Source organism: Podarcis melisellensis, assembly GCF_964234715.1.
Source record: "Podarcis melisellensis genome assembly, chromosome: 14".
In the NCBI taxonomy this organism is placed as follows: Eukaryota; Metazoa; Chordata; class Lepidosauria; order Squamata; family Lacertidae; genus Podarcis; species Podarcis melisellensis.
In genome coordinates, this window is record NC_138546.1 from 49901719 (window position 1) to 49929306 (window position 27588).

General features: G+C 44.2%; 1 protein-coding gene across 6 annotated transcripts in view; it reads left to right on the plus strand.

The window, feature by feature from the left end:
• OTUD7A (OTU deubiquitinase 7A) overlaps positions 1-27588 on the plus strand; it is a 129923-nt gene that overhangs the window by 95798 nt on the left and 6537 nt on the right. For all 6 annotated transcript variants that reach the window (XM_081887632.1, XM_081887633.1, XM_081887636.1 and 3 more), the window contains 2 exons: positions 16842-16969; positions 18121-18270. In XM_081887632.1, the coding sequence (XP_081743758.1) occupies positions 16842-16969; positions 18121-18270 (278 nt within the window). The remainder of the gene's footprint in view (positions 1-16841; positions 16970-18120; positions 18271-27588) is intronic.

The following is a 27588-nucleotide window of genomic DNA, read 5'->3' on the forward strand; positions in this document are numbered from 1 at the left end:
CCCCGCCCAGCCCCAGCCCCAGCCTTTTGCTCAGTACAGCTAAGGTTTTTCAAACCACTACTCATCACTCAGTTACCCAAGTTTTTTCTGCTAACGATCAGTAAACAAAACAGTTTCTTTGCCTGCATTTAAATGGAAAGGCGCAAATGAAATCCACGCTCTCCCACCAGGAGCAGATAGCAGCAGCAAAATTACAGTGTGTAAAGGCAATAGACATTTTTACAGCTAGCTCTGCTTCCACTCAAGATTTGGCTACAGCCCTCCCCAGCTCCGTTAAATGGCAGCACCCACCACTTGCAACTATGGCAGATCTTCCCAGTTTGCTACCTCTCCTGCCCACTCACCAAGGGAGTTCTATGCAGAGCATCTCAGAGCCAGATCAGGTGTGAGCTGAGGCAGTTTCACCCCAATGCCTCGCAGGGCCGAAGCCGAGGCAGCTTGTTCCTCACTTTCAACACTGGGATGTTGGGCTGGTGATCCATCGTGATGTTGTAAAGCTAACATCCCTCAGCCCTGGTGACAAGTCTTTCTCACAACATCATTTCCATCCCTACAAGCCAAAGTACTCCTGTCAAGGTCCACCAGAGTTGGGGATTTTTGGTCCTCCCATCCCACTGGAACAGGCAGTGTGGAGGATTCAAAGGAAATCAACAGTCTTGCTCCTGCAATGCCCAACAGAACAAACCCTCTCTCAGCAATATGGGCATGATCCTCCCACATTTGGCAGCAGACCATGGCAGCCCTATGGTTGCTGGACATTTTCCGCAGTGGTCTCCACCTGGAATTAACCTGAACTCCAAGGTGAAAATCTGTGGCGTGGGGATAGAAATGGGAGCCCTCTGTCCTTGTCTCTTTTTGGGAAGAGAACATTCCAAGAACCCTTCTGAGCCCAGAACTTCCCAGTTATTTCACTGTGCTGTTGCCAAGGCCAATTTGCATGATGCCCTTTGAATTATAGATGAGCCTGTTTTCTTTGTTGCCAGAACAAACTTGAAGCATTCAAAGTTGTGTCAGCTTCAAAGCAAACTGTTTTAAAAAGAGGAAATAATGGGTTGTGAGCTAGACTGGGCTGCTGCTGGTTGCATCTTAGGTTGTTTATTTATTTATTTATTATTTTGCAAGCAAACATGTTCTCTTTTGGAAAAAAAATACAAACATTGTCAACTTTCAGAGTTCTGAAGAATTAAATCAGGAAATATACAATGACACAAAACTGTCAGCAAAGTTTCCTGGTGGGAAGTTCCCAAAGTGCCACTAGCAAGGTTTATTTACAGGTACTGTAGCATAAGGAATCTCATCCAGTCATTTCATTGCCAACCAGTTATTTTTTTTTTTGATAAATATTTTATTAGGTTTTTAATAAACAAATTTCCACTTTCAAATACATACTTCCATAGATCCAATGGACTCCCCCCATCTCCCAAGCACTGCATTCCCTGTGTAACCAAAACCTCAGCAATTTGTTAACTTATTTTATACATAACAATATATCTTCCATTTTATCGTGTTATCTGATGTAAACATTTCAGTACAATTGCATTAATTTTTAATTTCCACACAATAAAAATATTTCATTATCTCACTTCTGTCTTATAGTGTCTTATTTATCAATTCAGAAATTTGCCGATACTGAAGCTATACCTTCCTAGAAAGGAGCATTTTTTAACATTCATACAACTTATAATGCTTTTTCAAATAGTCCTTAAAATTTTCCCAAACTTCCTCCGTTTCTTCTTCTCCCGAGTCTCGAATTCTGCCAGTCATTTCAGCCAACTCCATATAGTCCATCAGCTGCGTCTGCCATTCTTCCAATGTGGGTAGATTTTGTGTCTTCCAGTGCTTTGCCAACAAAATCCTCGCTGCTGTAGTAGCGTACATAAAGAAAGTTCTATCTTTCTTGACCATCCTCTGGTCTACCATGCCCAGAAGGAAGGCCTCCGGTTTCTTAGGTAAGGTGAATCTCAGCACCTTTTTTAGTTCATTATGTATCATTTCCCAGAAGGCCTTCACTTTCGGGCAGGTCCACCAGAGGTGTAAAAATGTCCCTTCCTCTTCCTTACATTTCCAACATTTATTATCGGACAGGTGATATATCTTTGCAAGCTTGACTGGGGTCATGTACCACCGGTATATCATTTTCATAATGTTTTCCTTCAAGGCAGTACATGCCGTGAATTTCATTCCGGTGTTCCATAACCTTTCCCAGTCTTCAAACATAATGTTATGCCCCAAGTCCTGTGCCCACTTTATCATAGAGGATTTGACAATCTCATCCTGTGTGTTCCATTTAAGCAGCAAGTTATACATTCTCGAAATTAGCTTAGATTTTGGCTCAAGCAACTCTGTTTCTAGTTTCGATTTTTCCTCCTGAAAACCCACTTTTTTGTCTGCTTTAAAAACTTCCTGGATTTGAGCATAATGCAACCAATCTCGCACCTTGTTTTTTAACTTTTCCATACTCTGTAACCTCCATTTATCTCCAATTTTTTCAATTATTTCCCAATATTTAGGCCAGTGGGCCTCCATATTGAGTCTTTTACGTGCTTTGGCCTCCATCGGTGAGAGCCACCTCGGAGTTTTACTCTCCAATAAGTCTTTATATTTTGACCAGACCATGAAAATTGCCCTTCTGACAATATGGTTTTTGAACAATTTATGAACTTTAACCTTGTCATACCACAAATATGCATGCCACCCAAAAGCATTATCAAATCCCTCCAGGTCAAGGACATCGGTGTTCTCCAATAAAATCCAATCCTTCAACCAGCAGAGGGCTGCAGCTTCATAATATAACCTCAAGTCCGGCAGGGCAAACCCCCCTCTTTCTTTCGCATCTGTTAGTATTTTAAACTTTATTCGGGGCTTTTTGCCCTGCCAGACAAATTTAGATAAATCCCTCTGCCATTTTCCAAAACATTCCACCTTATCCACGATCTGGAGGGCCTGAAACAAAAATAGCATTTTCGGCAATACATTCATCTTTATAGCAGCTATTCTGCCCAGCAAGGAAAGTTTTAATCTTGACCATATTTCCAGATCTCTTTTGATCTCTGACCAACATTTCTCATAGTTGTCCTTAAATAAATTCAAATTTTTGGAGGTCAAATGGACCCCTAGGTACTTTACTTTTTTGACCACATTTAGTTCTGTTTCTTTTCTGAACTCCTCTATTTCAGTAGTTGTCAAGTTTTTTGCTAAAACTTTAGTTTTTTGTTTATTCAGCTTGAATCCCGCCACCCGACCAAAGTCAGAAATTAATTCTAACGCTCTTTTAGTACTAGAGGCTGGCTCCTGTAATGTTAATACCAAGTCATCTGCAAAAGCTTTCAGTTTATATTGTTTCTCTCCGACCACAATTCCCTGTGTCAACCGGTCATTTCTAATCATGTTCAATAGCACCTCCAGGACTGAAATAAACAACAGAGGAGATAGAGGGCACCCCTGTCGTGTCCCTTTTTCAATTTTGAACTCCTCTGTCACCACGTTGTTTACTATCAATTTAGCTTTTTGTTCTGAATAAATTGCTTCTATTCCATTTTCAAACCCCCGCCCTACTCCCATCCTTTCCAAATTTTTCTTCATAAACAGCCAAGAAATGTTGTCAAAGGCCTTCTCCGCATCAATAAAAATCAACACCGCTCTTGTGTTTGAATTAATCTGTAAAAACTCCAAAATGTCAATGATGTTTCTTGTGTTGCCAAATAAATGCCTCCCAGGGAGAAAGCCTGCTTGGTCCTTATGAATCACTTCATTTAAGACTTTCTTAAACCTACTTGCCAAAATGTCTGCAAAAATTTTGTAATCCACATTTAGGAGTGAGATAGGACGGTAGTTTTTAAGTTGAGTTTTTTCAGATTCTAGTTTTGGGATCAACGTGATGAAAGCTTCTTTCCACGTTTCCGGTGCCTTCCTCCCCTCCATAATCTGGTTGCAAACTTCCAGCAATGGTTGTATCAATGAATCCTTCAGTACCTTATAATATTTGGAAGTAAGCCCATCAGGTCCCGGAGATTTGCCCAGTTGAAGGTTCTGAATGGCGCATTCAATTTCTTGAGTTGTAATATTACAGTTCAGGGTTGCTCTCATTTCCTGGGGTATTTTTTGTAGTCCATTAGTTATAACAAATTGGTCCACCTCTGAGCTTTTTTGTGGCCTTTGAGAATAAAGTTCTTTGAAATATCTCTGGAAGGACTTTCTAATTTCGTCGGGTTTCTGAACCATTCTCCCTTCAATCTCTAGATTTGTAACTGTGTTAAGTTTTTGTCTCTTTTTCAACTGCCCAGCCAACAATTTTCCACATTTGTTAGCAGATTCAAAGGATCTTTGTTTCATTTGTTTAATTTTCCATTCCACCTCTTGATTTATCAGTTTCGAATATTGTGCCTGGAAAAACTTCACTTCTCTCAATACTTCCTTTGATTTAGGCCTGGATCTCAGTTTTCTCTCTCCTTCTCTTATTTTCTCCAAGATCTTCTCCTTCTTTTCATTCCAGAGTCTTTTTTTAATCGTGTTCTGTTGTATTAGAAACCCTCTTATAACTGCTTTGCTTGCGTCCCAGATTATTCTTTTTTCCACATTTGTCTTTAAGTTTATTTCAAAATAGTCCTTTAAAACTTTTTGGGCCTTCTTAACAATCTCCTGATCTCTTAACAAAGCGTCATTCATTCTCCATCTGAACGATCCGGTTGTATTTAGTCTCAATTCCATTCTCAAGGCGTTGTGGTCGGAGCAGGTTTTTGGGCAGATTTCCACTTTTCTGGTCTTAGGTGCCAGCCCTCTAGTTATCCATATTTGGTCGATTCGCGTCCATGTCATATGGGCCTCAGAAAAAAAAGTTCCTTCTTTCCCTAGAGGGTTCTTGATCCTCCATATGTCAATCAAATCCAAATTGTCAGTCATTTCAAAAAAGGTTTTTGGTAGTCTGCCATCTTTCGTTATATTAGCACTTTGTGACTTATCCATATTCACTGAGGCGACACCGTTCATATCTCCCAACATGATAATGTTGTTATAGTCCAAATAGTCCATCATAATCTCGTGCAGCTTCTTAAAAAATTCCGATTTTCCATCATTTGGGGCGTAGATTCCTAGAATTAAAAACTTTTCTCCTTGTGTCTGGATTTCAATTGCCAAAATTCTGCCCTGTTCATCTTTAAATACAAATTTTGGGGACAAGTTCTCCTTTGCATAAATCACCACTCCTCTTTTCTTAACTTTATCCGATGAAATAAATTCTTGGCCTAACCTTTTATTGATTAACACTTTTCTGTGGAGTCTTGTCACATGCGTTTCTTGCAGGCAAATAATGTCCAATTGTTCTTTTTTCAAAATATGAAATACTTTTCTGCGTTTTTCTGGAGAATTCCCGCCATTTATATTCCAACTAAGAAGCTGTAGAGACATCCCGGCCTACTTCTTGGGTATCACAGTTGGGTATCTAATTTGTCGTCCTTTTCCGGAAGCTGTGGTGCCGGGCCGCCTCCAGATGGTATGGATCCTGGTGGTAATCCCGGTGGTGGAGGCCAGGAATCTGCAGCTCTCTTTTGGAGGTCCTCCTCGTTGTCGTGTAGGAACTTCTGGTGGTCTTCTGGTGTTTTAATTCTTACCTTCTTTCCTCTATAGGTGAATGACAGACCTTGAGGAAATTCCCACCTATAAGGGATTGCGTTGTATCTTAACAATTTGGCCAAGTCTGTGTATGTGGCTCTAAGGTCCAACAAATATTTAGGAATGTCTCTATAAATTTCTGCCCTTTTGCCTTCAACTTCCAGGGATTTTTTAAAATGTTGGCCTAATATCTTGTCTCTTTCCTCTCTTGTTCTCAAACAAACCAAACAGTCTCTGGACTTATCTTTCTTAACCGATCTTCCCAGTCTGAAGGCCGTCACAATCCTGAAATCTTTATCTTCTTCAACCCCCCAAAATTTAGAAAACAACTCCGTCAAGAATTTCTCTAGGTTGCCCTGTTCCAACTCTGGGACAGCCCTCAGCCTAAGATTACATTCCTTACTTTTCAGTTCCACCATTGACAGGTAGGCTTGCTGTTCTCCTACCTGTCTTTTCAAAGGTCTTACTTCCCCTTTGATCTCTTCCACCTTCTTGCACGCTTGCTCAGCTTTTTGATTGGCTTCCGCAGCTAGTTTGTAGTTCTCCGCCGTAGCTCCTTGCAGTTTCTCAATAGCCTGAGTGTGCTGCGAAACCTGATCTGTTAACTTGCTGATAGTAGATGTAGCTCTATCAATTTTAGATGACTGATCGTCCACCTTCTTATTCAGAAGTGCCAGTTGTTCCAAAATTTGTTTCAAGACTGGATCAGTTCCTCCAGCTGCCATTTCTTCTGTAGCAGGCGTTTCAACTTCTTCCTCCTGCGCCGTCAGCACAGTTGGCACCGAGGATCTACGATGATGAATCAAGGTTGTTTGGACAAGCTGCCCAGCTCTCTTATCTTTTTTCTTTTCTTTAGCTTCCTCAGCTAAAGCTTCCTTAGCTTTAGCTGCTCTTGTTTTCGCTGGGCCACTCATTCCCCAGCTGCTGTTCAAGGTCAAATAGTCTTTCAATCCATGAGAAAGGCAAGCCCAGAGTATAAACAATTAAACCACAAAAAATCCCAATAGGATACAGTTCCCAGACCTCAATGCCTCCGCAAATCCACTAGGGGGGGTTTCATAGGAAAGAAAGTTTCTTTTCCACCATCAAAGCTCCTATTTCAACTGAAGTCCCCAAGTTCAGAAAGGAGGCTTTCAGAAAGTTCTGTTTCAAATTAGTGCCACAAGGTAACGGAGAGGTTTCAATGACAGTATTAAAGCGATAGTGTATCCATCAATGCAACAGTTTATGTTAAGAAAAAAGTTTCAGCAGCCTGACAGTACTCCTTTACAACACTGGCAGTCCAATAACTCGGTTATCCCCTTCAATTCCACATCTCTTCACAGTAGGAGGAGGATTCTCTAACACAATGAACCAAAAAATTTACTTCTTCACTCTTTTCAATTTCTAGAAACACACAGTCTATTAATGCCCCTTCTTACTTCTTTCAAAGTCTCTTTTTAGCGCTTCAGCCCGCATCGGGTTCTTTTGCTTTGCTCTGATTAGCAGGACCGGAAGGCGGACTTCCTGTTACTCGCCTCCCGTTTTCAGCCAAAATAGACAAATTTAAATTAATCCTTAATCAGTTCTTTGGTACCCCTTACTCACGGGTAGATTGCAGCCAATTTCGATGTTTTTCAAGAAGAAAGGTCGGCGCTCATCAGCAACAGCAGCGCGGCTTCACTTCCGCGAAAAGAGCGATGAACTCACAGCGCCGCTCCCCCGTTCACGATCCGGAGCCTCTTACGAGGTCCCTTCCTCGCTTCTGGGGGGGCTTCTGGCACCCGCCGAGTCCCACGGCCACAGGCTCGCTCTGCCTGCGGTTTATCTGAATGGGTCTCCGCTTCGCCGTAGCGGACGACCCTTTTTCGCGGAGCCCCTCTTCACTGAGTAAAGAGGACCGCCATTGCCGTTTTGCGTCGCCTCCGGAAGCTCATTGCCAACCAGTTAGATGCCAGAGAAGGTGTGGTGATAACCCCCTGTTGTTTCCCACAGTATCTGACAGTCAGAAATCCTGCATAAATCCTGCATCTATGTTCACTTGTTGGGTGGTGGTGTCTGAATGAGCCATCGCTGATCAAACACTACAGCTAGAACTTTCACATCACCTCAAACATAATGTTTCTCAGCAGAGTGAGTTCACACATTCAGTTGTCAGCTAACAAGTGATGAATAACCAAGCGATGTACAGCCCTGTGTGAACCAGCCCTGCCTCTTAACACAGAAATGCCATTCTTGGTGTGACTTGAGAGTGCAAGCAGTAAGTGTGCGCTAAGGCTTCGTGACTAAGCACATCCTAAAAGATATGAGGGACGCAGGTGGTGCTGTGGGTTAAACCACTGAGCCTAGGGCTTGCCGATCAGAAGGTTGGCGGTTTGAATCCCCGCGACGTGGTGAGCTCCCGTTGCTCAGTCCCTGCTCCTGCCCACCTAGCAGTTTGAAAGCATGTCAAAGTGCAAGTAGATAAATAGGTACCGCTCCGGTGGGAAGGTAAACGGCCACATGACCCGGAAGCTGTACGCCAGCTCCCTCGGCCAGTAAAGCGAGATGAGCGCCGCAATCCCAGAGTCAGCCGCGACTGGACCTAATGGTCAGGGGTCCCTTTACCTTTACCTTTAAGAGATATGAAAGCTGAAATTCTTAAGGTGCTTTTCTTGTTCCAAAGGGAACTTGACATGTAACTTGACTTTGAAAAAATGTTTGTTGCAGAAACAAAGACTGATGCAAAGCAGGAACCACATGAAATGTTATGGCTGTGGCATGAAGTCTGCTCCACGTGGAACTGTTGCTTTGGCAGCAGGTGTGCCACAATCCTAACCACTCAGTTTAACCTGAGAGCAACTTTTCAGACTAGGTTATATATTTGGATGTAGATAACTAGATTGCAATATACACAGAGTGCAGCAATGCAGAAGGGGGGGGCACACATGCGGTGCTGCTTTTCTGTTTTTGTTTTTGTTTTAAATAGAGGTGCCAGAACTCACCATGACAATCTGGGCACCACACACATGGCACCTGAAAAGTAGGCTATGGACACAAAATTACAAAGCTGAAATGACTGAACTCCAGCTAAAATGTTTATTTTCATATGGTCTAGCCCTCATCTGAGACTGCAAAAAACAAAGCCATGCTTCCCCTGCCTGCCCCCTAATATTCTTATGTGGTCCCTTCTCCCATCTTCAGAAAGTGGCTGAAAGTGGGACTGCAGAAAAAGGTCCTCCTTTCCTTCTTCTCTGCAGAAGATTTCTGGATTCTCCGTAAACCCCCTTTCCTGCATATTAGATTCTGGCAGACAACTAACACATATTACAGGCACCACTACAAAAATTGTTTAGATTTTAACCACCACTGAGAGTCTGAAGTAGATAACGCTTTGAAATGCACTACTCGAACCATCATAAACTAACCAGCTAGTATATTTCAAATTAAAATCATATTATACATTATAAGTACATTAAACAAGGCAAATAAAACCTAACCAAAACATGTTGGGTTTGAATGAAAAAAAGAAAAAGTTCTGGAAAGCACAAGCTCGAGGAAGTTTCATCCCCAAATGCCTCTCCTTCTCTGTACGCTATCTGATATTTCTCCAACTTCTTGGACTCACCAACCATCCCAACACTGGGATGTTACTGCCTGTGATGGGACGATGAGCTGCTTGTGCGTAAAATGCAAGTCCCTCAGAGTTTGATCAGGCTTTCAAACCTCTGCCTGTGACGGAGCCCCTCCAGCATGGCTGCGTCAATCACTAGTAGAATCCGAAAGTGGCTGCTTTCGGAAACGTTTCCAACATAAAAGCTCCTTAACGGAAACACGTCGTCTGGCCTCTCGGCGTGACAGTTTCCGTCGAGGTGTGGGTGTCCCTATAGGAGGTCCTGAGACCTCCCCACTGGTTTCGCTTGAAGCGTCTCTGAGCCATCCCTCCGACTCACTTTCCCTTGGAGTTCTTGCTCGCCCTCTACTGGTTCCCTCTTCCGCTGCTACTGCTCTCTCACCCTCAGTGAGCCTTTGCGCCTCCGGCGCTTTAGATGTCAGTTCCCTGACATCCACCTCCCCTCCAGGGCCCCCTTCACCCCCTCCCGTCTCCTCTCCTACTGGCGGTGAGGAGGTAAAACCCTTGAAAGAACCTCCCTCATCTTCCGACGTCGCGAACACTTCCTTCCACTTGTTGCTGTTCCTACTCTCTAGGTACTCTTCGTCATCAGAGTCCACTCCCTCTTCCAACTCCGACTCCGCGAACCCTTCCATTTCCTCTTCCTCATCGGTGGTGCCGAAATACTCCCTCCTAAACCTTGCTATCGGCTGAGGTTTCCTCGGGAACCTTTGATGGAACGTTTCTGTTAAAACCTCGTCATTGACTTCCTGCGCACTTACCCAGGTGTTTTCTGACTCCGGTTCCCCTTCCCACGCCACTAAATACTCCACCTGATTTCCCTTCCACCTGGAATCGAGGATTTCCGCTACATGGTTGCGGCGTTCCCTCTCTTCCAAGGCTGGTCCCCTGACGTGCTCCCCTTCACCTCCTCCCCTGTATGGTGACAGTAACGACCTGTGGAACACTGGGTGCAATTTCATGTGATTGGGTAATCGGAGTTTGAAAGCTACCGGGTTGACCTGCTGAATCACCTCAAAGGGTCCCAATCTTCTGGGCCTCAGTTTCTTACAACCCCCTTTGAACGGCAACCCTTGGGTTGACAACCACACTTGATCCCCCACCCTTATGGTTTCACCTTCCCTTCTGTTCTTGTCTGCCTGCTTCTTATATTGTGCCTTAGCCCTTTCTAAGTTGAGCTGGAGCTGCTGATGGATGGCTTCCATCTCTTCTACAAAATGTTCAGCCGCTGGGACGCTCCATCTCTCCCCTCCTTCCCCTGGAAATGCCCTGGGGTGACACCCGTAATTAGCCAAAAAGGGACTCATCCCTGTGGACACATTCTCCGCATTATTGTAGGCAAATTCTGCCAACGCCAACTTTTCGACCCAATCGTTCTCTCTGTCATTGACATAACACCTAAGATATTGTTGAAGAATGCCATTTGCCCTTTCCGCCTGCCCGTTGGTTTCAGGGTGCCGGGCAGTTGAAAAATTGACTTCCACGTGTAACAAGCTCATGAGCTTCCTCCAGAACCTGGAAGTAAATTGTTTGCCTCGATCTGAGATCACCCTCGAGGGAGCCCCGTGCAACCTAAAGATATGTTCCACAAACAACTTCGCCGTTTCTTCCGCTGTGACTGCATGTGAGCATGCTACAAAGTGGCACATCTTAGTTAACAGGTCTACTACTACCATGATGGCTGTTTTCCCCTTGGACCTTGGCAGATCCGTCATAAAATCTATTGATATCGCTTCCCAAGGCCGTTCTGGTGTGGGTAAAGGTTCTAATAACCCTGCCGGCGCCCTTCTTTCCCCTTTGGCTCGCTGACATTGGTCACACCCTCTTACATACTCCCTTACATCTTCCCTCACCTTAGGCCACCAAAATTCCCTGGTAACCAACCACATGGTCTTGTGTTGCCCAAAATGTCCCGCCGTGGGGCTATCATGCAACTGCTTGAGTACTCTCCCCCTCAATTCACCTTCGGGTATATACAGTGCCCCTTTGTAATACAATGCCCCATTTCTTTCCTCAAAACCTCCGGGGCTCTCGCCCTCCCCCCTGAGACCTCTGAGCTTATCCTGGGCATATTCATCATTTTCCGTTTCCTCCACCAGTTCTCGTTGCCCCACCATCGCCGCCCCACACACCCAGCGGTCCTCCGGGATGACATGTCTCTCTTCGATCACCCCCTCCCCTTCCCAATATTCTGGTTTGCGTGAGAGCGCGTCCGCCCTGACGTTTTCTGGGCCTGGCACATAACAAATCTCAAAGTTAAATTTGGAGAATTCCTGTGCCCATCTCACTTGTCGTTGGTTGAGCACTCGAGCTGTTCTCCAATACTCTAAATTTTTGTGGTCGGTGCACACTTGCACCTTGTGTTGTGCCCCAATTAATAAATGTCTCCACCTCCGGAATGCTTCGTGAATGGCAAGTAGTTCCCTGTCATACACCGTGTAATTCCTCTCGGACTTATTCAGCTTCCGCGAGAAGAAGGCACACGGTCTCCACTCCGACGCACTCCTCCCCGGTTGAAGAAGGACCGCCCCTACCGCCCGGTCGGATGCATCTGTTTCCACTCTCATGGGTTTTCATAAATCCACATGCAGAAGTTGTTCTTCCGAGGCGAAAGCCCTTTTCAGTTCTTCAAAGGCTCGATCCGCCTCTGCCGTCCAAACAAATTTCTTCTTGCTGCTGAGACAGTCGGTGATGGGCGCCGTCAAGTGGGCAAAGTTCTTGATGAACTTCCGATAAAAGTTCCCAAATCCCAAGAATCTTTGCACGTCCTTCTTGGTCTTCGGTGTCTTCCATTCCAGTACCGCTTGGACCTTGCCTGGATCCATGGCCAATCCCTTGTCTGACAAGCGGTACCCCAGGAATTCCACCTCCTTGGTATGAAACTGGCACTTCTCCAGTTTCACCCACAGCTGGTTGGCTTGCAGCCTGCCCAACACTTCTCGAACGTCCCTCACATGCTGTTCCTCATTTTCCGAATACACCAACACGTCGTCTAAAAAGGCCACACAATTCTTGTAGAGCAAAGGTCCCAGAACGTGGTTTATAAAAGCTTGAAAACACGCGGAGCCCCCTTGTAGACCGAAGGGCATAACGAGGTATTCAAAGGCTCCCAACGGGGTAAACATGGTGGTCTTCCATTCATCTCCCTTCCTTATGCGTATCAGATTGTACGCCCCCCGCAGGTCCAGTTTTGTAAAAATCTTTCCCTTCCTTACTCTGGTCAAAATGTCATCAATTCGGGGCATAGGGAAAGCCAGGGGCTCCGACACTGCATTGAGGGCCCTGAAGTCACACACCAGTCTCGGTTTGTCTGTGTTCTTTTTGTCCACAAAGAACACTGGGCTGCCCCCCACCGCTCGGGACTCTCTGATGAAACCTCGCTTCAAGTTTTTGTCAATGAACTCCCTCAGCTCCTGCATCTCCCTGTCTGACATGGCGTACAGCTTGCCTACTGGGAGTTGGGCCCCTGGGAGTAGGTTGATTTGACAGTCAAAGGGTCTATGCGGTGGCAGTTTGTCTGCTTCCCTTTCGCTGAATACGTTGCTCAGATCTGCGTATTGCGGGGGCACCTTCCCTTTGTCCATCACTTCCATCCCCGCTAGGGTGACTCTGTCTCCTCCCGAAACCTTCCCCTCCTTGCAGTGTTCTAGGCAATGCGCTGACCCAAAGGAGACCACCCTCTGATGCCAGCCCACTAGCGGATCGTGTAGCGCCAGCCAGCTCATCCCCAAAATGATGGGCGCTCCTCCCAGGATGGCCACATTAAACGCTATCTGTTCGGTGTGCCTTGCCACTCTCATTATCATCGGGACAGTCTGTTGGCTAACTTCTCCCCCCAACAGCTCTCTGCCGTCAATCGTAGTCACCTGCAAGGGGTTACTTAAAGGGATAGTCTGTATCTGGTGCTCAGCTGCAAACTCCTTACTCATGAAATTACAGGAGCTGCCTGAATCCAAAAGCGCCTTGACCTTTAGTGGGTGTCCGTTTGGCAGTTCTAGTAACACCTCTATCACTAAAGCGGGTCTGGGGGGTTCTGGCATGGGCACTTTCATTGCTCTTTGGCCTGGCTGCTGTGCCCCAACGGTGGCAGCCAGGCGTTGGCTTTTACTTGCTCCTTGCCTTCCTCTTCCTTTCCCCCAACAGCTCCTGCCATCCCTTGCCATTCCTTTCTTTGTGGGCAAACTCTGGCAAAGTGCCCTGGCTGTTGGCAGAGATAACATCTCTTGGCGCTCTTTCCCTCCTTTTTCCGCCCTTCACTGGGATTTGAAACTGCGCGCGCCCGCGCTGTTCCAACTTCCATCGGCTCTGCCGGCGGGAAAGGTGGCTCTGGAATGTCTGGAATGCGGAACTCCCTCCAACGGTCTCCTTTCCCTTCCCGCTTTTCCATAGCCCTCGCCTCCTGGCGCGCTCCTATGGCCAGCGCAGATTTGGTTAACTGGTCCATAGACTCCGCCCTGGGGCCCCGGGAAAGCTCATCTTTGACGGTTGAAGAAAGCCCCTCTTCGAAAAGCATTTGGATGGGCTCCGCCGATAGGTCCCACCCCAATTTGTGAATCAACATGGTAAATTCAGTCCAGTACTCACGGACAGATCTGCTTCCTTGCTGGCAAGCCATTAACTGCCTTCGCACCACCCCCTGCTCAATATCGCTGGAAAACATCAGGTCCATGGCACGAAAAAACTTCCTCGTGTCCTTTAAGATCTCATTATTCGCTGCCATCAGGGGTCTAACCCAATCTTTCGCCCCGGATTCGAGATGGCCAATCACATACGCCACTCGCGATTCCTCATCGGGGAAGTCATCAAACTGCAAGTTTAGAGCGTATTGCATCTCTGTTCTAAAGGCATGATAGTTCCTGGGATCCCCCCCGAATTTCTGCACCAATCCTGGCACCTTTCTGGCGAGCGGGGTGGTTTTCTCCTTTCCCTTTTCTGCATCCTGAGCCCTCCTCTCCTCAAGCCTCGCCGTTTGCAGCGCCAACTGGATCTCCAACGCCCTGTACCTTTCTTCCAGGCTTGGACCTCCTCCAGCTGCTCCTGCTTCCCCGGTTCCGGCTGGATTGCTCATGATGCTTCTCCCTGCACAAGCTGGCTTTCGGAGACTTTCGGATTGCTGTGATGGGACGATGAGCTGCTTGTGCGTAAAATGCAAGTCCCTCAGAGTTTGATCAGGCTTTCAAACCTCTGCCTGTGACGGAGCCCCTCCAGCATGGCTGCGTCAATCACTAGTAGAATCCGAAAGTGGCTGCTTTCGGAAACGTTTCCAACATAAAAGCTCCTTAATGGAAACACGGCGTCTGGCCTCTCGGCGTGACAGTTTCCGTCGAGGTGTGGGTGTCCCTATAGGAGGTCCTGAGACCTCCCCACTGGTTTCGCTTGAAGCGTCTCTGAGCCATCCCTCCGACTCACTTTCCCTTGGAGTTCTTGCTCGCCCTCTACTGGTTCCCTCTTCCGCTGCTACTGCTCTCTCACCCTCAGTGAGCCTTTGCGCCTCCGGCGCTTTAGATGTCAGTTCCCTGACACTGCCAAACACAGCCCACGCCTCCTCCTCCCTCCAGAGGCACACAGCTTTCACATGCCACATCATCCTGAAGTCCACTCCTAACTTTTGCTTCTTCCAGAAGACATTTAGATGAACACTTACTGGCTTCCCACCTCAATGTGACTCCCAACATCCATCATGCCTGTCCATTTACACGTTTCCTTTCTCCTCCCCAAGCCGACTCCTGGAACCAGGTGCTAAGTTCTGCCCACCATTGAGGGAGCTCATTGCATGCGTGTGGTGTCACATCTGCAACATCATGCATGTTGGGAGGAGGCGCCAAGATCCGTTCCCACTGCAGAGAGGCCCAGCGAGGCCCCTCAACGTTGGGGCGGCGGGGTGTGCGTGGTCTTGGTTAAAGATTGGAAACCTCTCGTAGACCTTTTGTGTGAAAAAGAAAAAGAAATAATGACATCGGATTTTAGGATCGAACATAATGTTTGTTTGTAGAAAGTGGCTTTGTGGGGTGTTATATTGGATTCGACAAAATGAATATTGTTATATAGCGGACAGATAAAGAATCAGAAGTTCTTAACTTTCTGAATCTTATTTGTCTATCTTTCTCTTTTAACCTCTTCTCTATTCTATTCTATTCTATTCTATCCTATTCTATTTATTTATTTATCCATCTCTATTTCTCTCCCCTTTCCTGCCGCCTTTTTGTGTTTTTATGGTGTCTATATAAAAGTCTTCATTTGGTTAAAAAAGGGAAACTATATTAAATTTTGTATATTTCTCTATAAACCTTAATAAAATTAATTTTAAAAAGAGATGGGGGGGGCTTGGCCCTGTCCCCACATACTTTGTCCCCACATCTGAGGTGTCCTCAGCCCCATAGAGCAGGTGCCTGTGTCTAGAATGCCACCATCTCCCTTCCAGGGAGTTATTCCACATGTATCTCAAACACACACACCCCACTCTTGCACACGCACACAGCAAGGCAAGGCTTGACACAATCCCTTCACGTGTCTCCAAACCCCACCATCCCCACATGCTGATCCACTTCCTCACCCTTCCTCTACTTCTGTGTCTCCTTGGCAAAGAATAGTGGCCAGATTTAAGAGCCCCCTCCCAGGCCCAAGTGCGCTTGCACACACCTTCCCACTCAGCAGCAGCCATTTTACTTGTGAATCAGGCAAGGTGGCACTTTGAATCTCGTACCGCCTGCACCCCATCTTGACTTGCACAGTGGCGCACACAGGGGCAGTTTCACTCAGTGCCGGTGAAAATTAAGGAAACCCCCCTGTGGACACTCCCCAAAGCCTTTCTGCCCTCACTGATCTTTTTCCTGAGAGGAATGCAGGAGCAATTTTAGGAAAGTGGCTCTGGAGGGGTTGAGGGGAGGAAAGGAGGGAAATCCACAAACAAAAAATCTACAACCCCACCCCCTTGCCCACTCACAATTGGCCAAGCAGGCAGATCAGTTTTTCAGGGCAGGATGCTCTCCTGTTGGCTTTCCCGTGGGGGGGGGGGGCCACTGGCCTGCAATGGCAGCAACCTGAAAGGTGCCAGAGCTGCAGCCCAGTGAGCTCCAGCTGAAAAAAAAGCCCTGCACACAAGCAATGTTCTTGTTCTTTAGTATATTCATACCCCACTTGTCAGCCAAGATTTGTTATTTGTTATTGAGATTTTTGTAAGGTATTTGTAAACTGCTTTAGGAAATAATCTTGTCTGAGAAGTGGGGTCAGTCTGCTGGCAGTTAATGATGCCGTCCAGGTTATCTCCAGCAGTGAGCAGCCAAATCTCTCTTTAAAATGCAGTTGGAGCTTCACCCCTTCCTAGTACCTGCTTTGGGGTAGGGATTCCATTCTTTGTTTGTTGATGCCTTCCTTAACTGATGAACTAGGTGCATTTTGTACTCTGTTATATATACCTCAAGTTCAAAATTTAGCTATCCTGAGTGTCTTCTGGAAACTATGTAAGCACTTATTTTTATTCACATTAGCTGTTAGGAATAAAAATGGCTTCTGTGTTTTTCATTATATTTGAGTTGAGTTGGAAATGCATATATGCAGTTTTGCATGAGAAGAAGTAACTGTAAGGAAAGGAGTGAAAACTTCTTTAGTTCTGAATTGTGTGCCATTGCACTTGGTTTTCTAGAGTTGACAACTCTGAAGATCCTGTGTATGAGAGCCTAGAGGAGTTCCATGTTTTTGTCCTGGCACATATATTAAGGCGACCGATTGTTGTTGTTGCAGACACAATGTTACGAGACTCGGGAGGAGAAGGTGAGTCATTTTGCTGGCCATTATTTATTTAAAATGTTTTTATACCACCTTTAATAAAATCTTAGGTTGCTATATAGAGTTAATATTAAAAATACAACAATAAACACACATATGTAGAAACAGTAAAATATCCAACCTGGGGTTAATTAAAACCATTTGGTGCTTAAAGCCAGAGAAGTCCTGGAGAAAAGACGCTTGTCTTCAGCAATCATCTAAATGGCGGGTGCCTAACTCAGTTCATATTACACACACACACAGAGAGAGAGAGCCATGTCAGAATGGGCCACAACCAAGATAGCCTCCTTGGCTGACCTCAGTGACCAGGCCAGTTGGTAAGGGAGAGGAGTGCCTTCAAGTATCCTGGTCCTAAGTTGTTTTATATATCTACAAAAGCCTTAAATCAGGCTCAGTAGCATATTAGCAGCTACTGGATATTAAGGGATATTAAGTAAACAAACTCATTTCAGTGGAACCATGAAATGAAACCATGGTACCTGGTAGGTGTGATATCTGCTCTTTTATAAATGAAATATTTGTCTAGAATGGCAAAAAGCACAACTTAAAGGCTTCATATAAGTGAACAGGAGTTTTAGTAATGGTGGTAGAATTCAATGCTGGTGTTTTTCCTGTCCAGAGTGTGTCTGACAATGCAGTTTCCCCCCTAGTGGTTATTACTTTTATCTCCGAATGAAAAGAACCATTTCAACGCCTGTAATGGCTGCCAGTCCTCAAAGGAGCCATAGGCAGCTGTGCCTCAGTACTCCACTTTCAGCCCTCTCCTTCATCAACAGTTAGGGAAAGGGGAGGGCGAGTGAGAGGTGGCAACTGTAGTACTTCATTCCACCTTTTGTCTCATTAAGAAATTTTGTCTCATTGAGATTATGACTGGTTACCTATCTGCTTGCACTTTGACGTGCTTTCGAACTGCTAGGTTGGCAGGAGCAGGGACCGAGCAACGGGAGCTCACCCCATTGCAGGGATTCGAACCACTGACCTTCTGATCGGCAAATCCTAGGCTCTGTGGTTTAACCCACAGTGCCACCCGCGTCCTGAATGAAGTAGTACATCAATATTAAAATACATTGAGGCTGCTGAGACTGCCTATTCCTAGTTTCACAACATGTTTGTAAAATCTTGGTTTCTCTTCACAGCATTTGCACCAATTCCATTTGGTGGAATTTACTTGCCTTTGGAAGTCCTGCCTAACCGATGTCATTGCTCACCTCTGGTCCTTGCCTATGATCAAGCGCATTTCTCCGCTCTTGTGTCTATGGAGCAAAAAGATCAACAAAGGGAACAAGGTATGTCAAGTAGGAAATAAAATGGTTTTCTTTTAGTAGAAAGGAATGCAGAGCTACTGTCTATGTGCATTCTATCTGTATGTGCCTATCATAAACACGGTGCTGAGATAGAAAGGATAGCAGCCAGCGGCCCGTGTTTTGTTAGCCCAAAAATGGGACGCAAGCAAGGTCCCAACCAAAGAAGAATGGCTTCTTAAACTGATGGAATACGCGCAACTTGCAGATTTAACATATAGAATAAGAGAACAAAAAGAATACTATATACGTTTAAAGAAGACTGGAAACTGTTTACTGAATATACGTATGAAAATTGTGTTCATTTACAAATGCTGGTAGCATTAAGATAAATTTAACAGTGTAAATAAGTTTCGATGGACGCAACAATGGTTTTCTGAATGGTTTAGTTCATGCAAAATATGCAGGGATGTTTGGTGTGCGAAATGAACCACGGAAAGAGAAGAAGGGAAGTCATTGATTTAAGGTTATTTAAATGAATATTTTGAAATGTAAATCTGTTCATATGAATCTCTGGAAGGTGTATTTTATGGGTCACACTGTAATACCTTGAATCATTGCCAACATAGCTTGTGGAAGTGGCAATTCCAAGTTAACATTGTACTCATCCATTGTTGGTGGTGTGATTGGGCAGCGTTTGGTTCCTCCATCTCCCTTGCTTTTTTCTCTGATCTGTTTTCTGTGTTCTGCCTTTCTAAAAAGTGAAAGGTATACCAGGTAAGTCATTGGTGTTCCAAGGCACAGGACCATATTATGCAGAGCACTGTGTTAAAATACTAGCACCTTTGGTAAAGGCAACTCGGTTATTTTGCACATGCCTTGTCAACAGACTGGGCTTAGGCTTGCTGTTAATGTAGAGTTGAAGCTTTTGTGTAATCTATGGCACATCATCTGTATTCATCATGTGGCACTGGAAAATGTATCACTGAGATGATGGAAATGTGGGAAATTTCATTTGTCTTGAGCACATTGTTTTTTCCTTAGTGTTTTGATGTTCAGTGGAACGGCTCTCACAACTGTATGGCAAGGCAGCGTGCCGTTCCAATAACTGCAACTCACTGCGCAAATGAAGGAATGTAAAATAGTTAAGATGACATTTTTAATTGGACCAGCTTCTGTTGGAGCAAGAAGAGAAGTAGCTTCTTCCCAACATTCATTTCTATATAAAAATGTCTATATCTCTTTGCTATTAAAAATACTAAAAACAGTGTACTAACTCTATAAAAAAAATTAAAACACACTAGTAAAAGATTCAAACTATGGAAGATCCTCAAAGAATCGCAGCATCTTAGGATGTGTAAAATAAACAAAAAAACTTGGCAAAAGTATTTTCCAGAGATTAGTCAATACAGTGGTACCTCAGGTTAAGAACTTAATTCATTCCGGAGGTCCCTTCTTAACTTGAAACTGTTCTTAACCTGAAGCACCACTTTAGCTAATGGGGCCTCCTGCTGCCGCTGCGCCGCCAGAGCACGATTTCTGTTCTCATCCTGAAGCAAAGTTCTTAACCCGAGGTACTATTTCTGGGCTAGCAGAGTCTGTAACCTGAAGCATCTGTAACCTGAGGTACCACTGTACAGGCTAAGAGACACGCCTCATAACTCCACCCGTAAAGCCTCATGGGGGAGGAGCACCTGTAGCAGCGACTCCTTCCCATAACTTAACAATTCAAGTTCATATGGGGACTGTCATTCCCCAATTTATTCTGGGCCTTTAAAGGAATCCAGAAGCATGACAAAAAAAACTATGAGCAAAGTTGGTTAAAGATTAAAATTATTTCCCCCAAACACTAATGTGATAGAAATGTATATGAGACAAACAATATCTTCCAGGGTTTTAAGAAGTATGAATAACAGGAGCACAATACTTTTAGCCAGGACATGAATAAATGGTTCCCTCTAGTGTTGTTTTCTGGTCTGAATCCCCATCATCACCACCATGGCTGCTATTTCACTTTTTAAAAATGCATGCAGTCAAGATACCCTGCAGCAGGTCTAGTTTGGCCTTTGTTCTTTTAGCCACAGATGTACTGGAGATCACGGAAAAAGCCAAGCACAGACTTTGGATAAGTGCCTCCCAATAGTGTCAGGCAAAATTGTTAAGCAAGTAAAGAGAAGAAAGTGGGAGGAGTTTGGCATTGCTAACTAAGAGAGGATATCCTCCCTAGGGCTTCATGCGGGCGTATGATGGAACACAGTGATATTGCAAAGTAATGTCCAGAATGCAACAATTTGTTTGTTTTGTATACTCCAGGCTTCTGCTTTTATATATCTGAAGATGCTGAATTCCCACATGAAGACATTTTATACCTTCTAACATATCTTTTTTATTTCAAGATCCTTTTTCTGTGCAGAGCAGAACAGCTAGAAGCAGGCCTCTTGATTTCTAGATCTTGCGGTATAAAGTAAGCAGCTGTTGTGCTGATATTTTTTAAATCATGAGTTTTTAGCTGCCTTTATTCATGAATTTGTCGGTTCAAAGGCACAAGTAACTCTTTCTGTCAAAGGACTGGTTTCCCATAAATGGATAAGTGTGATGGCTTTATTCCAGTGTTGCTCAAAGCATGCTTTGATTTCAACAGTACAAGGAGACACTATGAAGGAAAGAAATGCTGTGATTGTGGGTGCCTACTCAGTAGACATTTCCAAATACATTTTAAAAGATTAGATGATATTCCCTGGCAGGTTGTGGGAAATTGCAGCAAAAGAACAAAGATAGAAGAAAAATTCATTCTATATTTTTATTTGATCTGGGACCATTTGCAACCCCCTTTCCATATAGGAATGTGGGCCGAGTCCGCTAGTGATTGCAAAGGTGCATCTCTTATTATTAAAAGGATGCCAGTCCTTTCCATGTTTGAATACAGCTTTCAAGTAAAAATTTCAAGCTATAATCTTCCTTCAAGTGCTGTAGATTAAGCTGACAATATTTTTGCTTCTGCTTTTTTGCTAGAAGATGTGTAGCCCTTCCAAAATTTATCTCCTACCTAATATCGTTTAGTTCTGCAGCATTGCTCTCTATAGCTTTGAAGCTATTCTGACTTTTGGCTAATTCTCAGAGATGAAAAACCCTCTAGCCAGCTGCATCTTACTGATTAGTGTAATTACCTCTGTGAAGGCTCTACTGAATATGTATAAGATACAAGGGTTGTTGCCATTGAATTTCCACTGCTTCTCAACGGTTCTTACCAATTTTCAATCAGACTCACAGATGTGAAGTTGCCACTTCTTTTACTGGCTGTTCCCATGCACATTTTAGCAGCTGCCTCATGCACAGAAATTTACTGGTGAAGCTTTTTTTCTTTTTCTTTATTTTTTTTACTACTTCATGTCACAGCACACTGAATGTACAGTGTGGTTCATTGAGAACAACTCAATAAGAGGTCAGATTTTCATTCCTGCCCTTTCATTCTCTCTGGTTTTTAATCTCCCAACAGAAACTCAATATTCTTTTCTCATTGCACATGCTTGGTCCTCATTACACTGCTTTTTGGGGTGAGGATTATCACTTTAGGGGTTCCCCTCTAGTTCTGCATATCTTGTGATTTCTTCAAGCATTCTGATACTTCCCTTTTGTTCCTCAGCAGCTCCACCTTAGCTACATTGACACTGCCTTCATAACTAGGTGAACTGAGTTAACTACTGAAGAGTCTTCAGAACAGCAATAAAACTAGATACACAGGGGAAAGGAAAAGCACAAAGAGACAAGTAAGAACAATAGAGGATGAAAGAAAAAAGCAAATTAAAACATCTCAATTAATTAGGGAAGGAGTAGAAAATTATATATTTCATGAAGTGCTTCTGAAAGAGTGGGAGGGATCAAATCCTATGAATATCTAGAGACAATGAGCTTCAAACTCTGCACTAAAGACTATTTTTTAAAATTCATATTTTGCCACTAAATCTTGTTACAGAGCAGATTGAACTAAATGAATCTTAATGCCTTTCCCATTTCAGAACTGCCTCAAGGGATGCCATTTACTTGCTGGTGTCAAGAGCAAGTAAGGCAATGTGATTTTGGAGGCTTTTTACGGTAACAGAGATGGAGACAGGCATAAATTTTACAATTATGCCATGCCAAGCACTTTGCCGTGGTTTCATTCCATGCTTCTAGTGTTGTCCTTTAACGGTCTGCAAACACCCATGTGACCTGGTCTTTTAAATGTTATGAATTTGAAGATCACCTCCCACAGTGTTCTAGTAATGTCTGGGGTACGTTTATGATTGGGGTGTGGGGAGAAACAGAAGGCTTTCACCTAGCAACTGGGGCTGGGGTTGGGCACCCCTCAATGGAAAAGTGTGACAGAGCCTGCAACCCACCAGCCAGCCGAGCAGCCTCAATCCGGCTCCTGCTTGCAGGGTATTTGGAGCTCGCTCTGCTGGGGGGGGGCGGGTAGGAGCATTCCTGACTTCTAGCTGAGCGTCACAAGGGAGCCTGATCTCCCCACTGCTTGCCAGGACACCGGGGCTTCCACAGTGCCCTTTCTCAGCATTATATAAGACTCCCAAAACACCTCTAGGTTTAAAAAACAACAACTTGCAGGCTGGCGTGGGGTTAATAGAGAGCTGCTGTTTGGGAAAGCCAGCATAAAAACCACACATTATATCTGGCAACCCGTGCGCCCACTTATGAATTGTTAACAGCAGGCTGTTGGAGCAGTGTCTGCCATATTACATTTTAGATATTTAGGATTTTATTTTTAGGCATCTTTCCAGTGGAGTAATTAAAAAATAAATGTGAAGACACACAGCCCACATGTTTATTTTCAAGTGCTTGCAAATGAATATGAAACAAAGGTTCTATTTAAAATAAGCCATTGAAAAATGCTAGCTCTCTGCACCAGTGGCTGATAATATTTTCATAACTCTTCTTATATTAGGATGAAGCAAACAGTGATGTGAATATCTTGAGAGAAAGTTACACAGCAAACCATCCCTTTAATGAGAAGAGAGGCTGAATATGTTTCTGTGTTTTATTCCTGAACAGCTTGAAAGCAGCTGTCCCCTTGCATGTTCTCATAGCCCAGCTTGTACTTCTTTTAGCATGAGACACATGAGAGGTTTGTAGAATAATCCATACATCACCCCTTCAAGAGCTGCTGTGTGCAAACACAGGTGAGCTTCTGCAAACTTCTGGCTTTTGACGCAGTTAACTTTATAACTGGATCTAACTGTCCAAGCTCACTAAATAGTGAATGCCATTTTTGACAGGGTTTGCCTTTCCAAAGCATATTCCCTACTATGCTTCTGAGCTTTTTATGCAAATAAAAACATGCAGAGTTCTTTGCATCTTTAACTTCTAGCTATTAACTTTGTTGGTACAATCATGCAGAATACAGCCTCTAATGAAGAATGCAATCACTTATGTTTTCCTTGGGAGAGAGAAATAACCTGAAAATATATTAGCTGTAGCCACTAAAAGAAAATAGGTTGCTTCAGTTTCTTTTGTTTTGGTTGTCTTGAGATGGAGAAATCTGTTTTTGTTTATAAACCTTTATTATATGTTCTAGGAACTAGGAAAGGTCCTAGAACAGATAATTCAACAGTCAGTTTGTGAGCACTATGATAACTAAGACCCAGCATGGGTTTCTCAAAAATAAGTCATGCCAGACCACTCTCATTTCTTTTTCTGACAGAGTAGCAAGCTTGGTGGATCAGGGGGGTGCTGTGGACATAGTGCATCTTTATTTGAGTGAGGCTTGAGAGTTCCCCGTGATATTCTTTGAGGAAGCTGGTAAAATATGGGTTGAATGAGGTAACTGTTACGTGGATTGGTAGCAGGTTGGTGGAATGAACCTAAAGAGTGCTCATTAATGGTTCCTCTGCATCCCGGGAAAAGGTAACCAGTGGGGTGCCGCAGGATTCTGTCCTGGGTCCATTGTTTTTGAATGTCTTTATAAACAACTTGAATGAAGGAATTGAGGGGATGCTCATCAAATTTGTAGATGACAGCAAACTGGGAGGGGTAGAATCAGACAGAATCAGAATTCAAAATGACCTTGACAGATTGGAGAACTAGGCACAAGCTAACAAATGAATTTCAGTAGGGACAAATGTAACGTTCTGCACTTGAAGCGGAAGAACCAGATGCACAAATATAAGATGGGGGACACCTGGCTTACTAGCAGTACATGTGAAAAGGATCTAGGGGTCTTGGTGGACCATAAGCTTAACATGAGTCAACAGTGTGATGCAGCAGCAAAAAAAGCTAATGCTATTCTAGGCTGCATCAACAGAAGTATATTGTCTGGATCAAGGGAAGTAATAGTACCACTCTATTCTGCCTTGGTCACCTTGTTTTCTCTTGCTCTGATGGGTAGGACTTGAACCAATGGCTTCAAGTTGCAAGAAAGATTCCAACTAAACCTCAGGAAAAGCTTTCTGACAGCAAGAGCTGTTTGACAGTGGAACAGACTCCCTGGGAAAGTGGTGGACTCTTCTTCCTTGGAGGTTTTTAAACAGAGGTTGGACGGCAATCTGTCATGGATGCTTTAGCTGAGATTCCTGCATGGCAGGGGGTTGGACTAGACAACCCGTGGGGTCCCTTCCAACTCCTAAGATTCTATGACAACATTGCTTTTGTGCATGTGAACTGGTTCTGAACGCAGATGGCAACTACGGCTGTTAAAGGATTTGTGCTACATGCTCTCTGAATCAGAGTGGGTTGCTGTGATCTGGTGCCACCTGGTGAAACTTTAGTAATGTTACAATCTGGAAAAATACTTTCTGTTGCAAGAGGCCTTTCGGTAAACTCTTATAGTTTTCTATTTTTTAAGATTCTTGTAACCAATTTCTATATAAATGTAGCCCTGACATTCAAATATGTACATCCAAAAATTGTGTAACCTTTTGAAATAGTTTATTTTGCACATTGACTAACAGACTGAGCTGCAAATCAGGAAGTTCCTAGGTCAAATCTCAACTCTCCTGTGAACTTCTTGAGGGGTCCTAGGCAAGCCACTGTTTTTCAGCCTGTTTCCCCATCTGTAATATGGGATACTTCCCTTGTAAGAATTGCAGCCAGAAAATGAATGTGACATGCTTTGAACATTTGAAAGCAGTATGTGCATGTTAAACATTATTATTTCCCCTGACATTTAGTGTGTTCTCTCATTGTAACTGTCTTACAGTAAGCAGAATACCTAATTTACAGCTATTCAGATACTTTAGTCTTTGCCTCCAAGTTTGTCACCAAAACTGTTCATTGGGGTGGGGTCCCCCCAAATATACCCTTGATGAATTACTTTGACCTGCATTGCCTGCGATTTTGCAAATCCAAAGATTCTGGAAATATGCATGGCCGAGTGTTTGCACAGCAAGAGCACCTATAGTGGCTTTTAATGTAGCACAGCAGCAACAGAATACATAAGAAAGCTGAGTCTTTCATTCTTTTTTTAAAAGCAGTTGTACAAAAAACCTCTAAAATGTATGTGGTAGTTTCTGCAAAGTGCCTCAATATTGTTGATAGCTGTCACCAGTGTTATGGAAATGTCAGTTTGCCTCCTTCCCCAAAATGCATTCTTAAAAAATGGGGAGGGGGATACCAGTTCCCAGAAATAAATGGGAGGTAAAATGAGGATAAATAATTTGAATTAAACACATTCTTTGCACATTTATATAACATTTTCATTGTAGCACAAATTGCTAGAGGGCATTATATTATTTTTCAACACAAGGCTTGAAGAATTGTGGTATTTCTGGTCTCAAAATGCTTGTTTTTATTGAATGTTAATTTGCACAAGGAAGAATACACTTTCAGTGTTTTTCTTCTCCACTGAACAAATTGCTATTACAATTACATCTGCTTTTTTGCAATAATGTTTTGGCAATCATTCTGTTTTGCCAGTAAGTATGTGGTGGTGCCAGTTTATAGTTTAACATTTTCCTTCTTCAGCCCACAGTTGCAATAAACAGGGAAGTTTGTAATCAATTTCTGTGTGATCTGTCAGCCCTGCTACCAACACTCTGGGGTGAGCAAGGACCAAAGATGAACCTAGTTCTTGCAGTCTGGCTGCACTGCCCTCTTGCTAAGTGGCGGTGTTTGCATGGATGATACATAAAGATGTTTTGAGAATGCTCTGCCATCCAGAATCTGGCCTAACTGCCTTTCTCTCAAGCAGGAGTTTGACCGTTCTTTCAGGTGTAAGGTCGGCATTGTCTTCTCTCAGATCCAGATTTAGAAACATTTTGAGATTCTTCCTCTCATGTCAGACCAGTACACTGTGACATTGCTGGTGATATCATTTATTTGGGTGGAGCCATACTATTTAAGAACTGTTCTTTAGAGCATACTATATAAAGAAAAAACTAAAGCTTTTTTGTGCACTCTGGGCGGCTTCCAGCAGAATATTAAAATACAATTCATCAAATATTGAAAGCTTCCCTAAACAGGGCTGCCTTCAGATGTCTTCTAAAAGTCTGATAGTTGTTTATTTCTTTGACATCTGTTGGGAGGGTGTTCCACAGGGCAGGCACCAATTCTGAGAAGGCCTTCTGCGTGGTTCAGTGTAACTTCGCTTCTTGCAGTGAGGGAACCGCCAGAAGGCCCTCAGAGCTGGACCTCAGTGTCCAGGCAGAATGATGGGGGTGGAGACGCTCCTTCAGGTATACTGGGCTGAGGCTGTTTAGGACTTTAAAGCTCAGCACCAACACTTTGAGTTGTGCTTGGAAACGTACTGGGAGCCAACGTAGGTCTTTCAAGACCAGTGTTACGTGGTCTTGGTGGCCACTCCCAGTCATCAGTCTAGCTGCCACATTCTGAATTAGTTGTAGTTTCTGGGTCACCTTCAAAGGTAGCCCCACAAAGAGCGCATTGCAGTGGTCCAAGCGGGAGATAATCAAAGCATGCACTACTCTGGCAAGACAGTCCACAGGCAGGGAGGGTCTCAGCCTGTGTACCAGGTGGAGCTGGTAGACAGCTGCCCTGGACACAGAATTGACCTGCGCCTCCATGGACAGCTGTGAGTCCAAAATGACTCACAGGCTGTGCACCTGGTCCTTCAGGGGCACAGTTACCCCATTCAGGACCAGGGAGCCCTCCACACCTGCCCACCCCCTGTCCCCCCAAAACAGTACTTCTGTCTTGTCAGGATTCAAGCTCAATCTGTTAGCCCACCATCCATCCTCTGACTGCCTCCAGACATGCACAAAGGACCTTCACCACCTTCACTGGTTCTGATTTAAAAGAGAGGTAGAGCTGGGTATCATCCGCATACTGATGAACACCCAGCCCAAACCTCCTGATGATCTCTCCCAGTGGCTTCAAGTAGATGTTGAAAAGCATGGGGAAGAGGACAGAACCCTA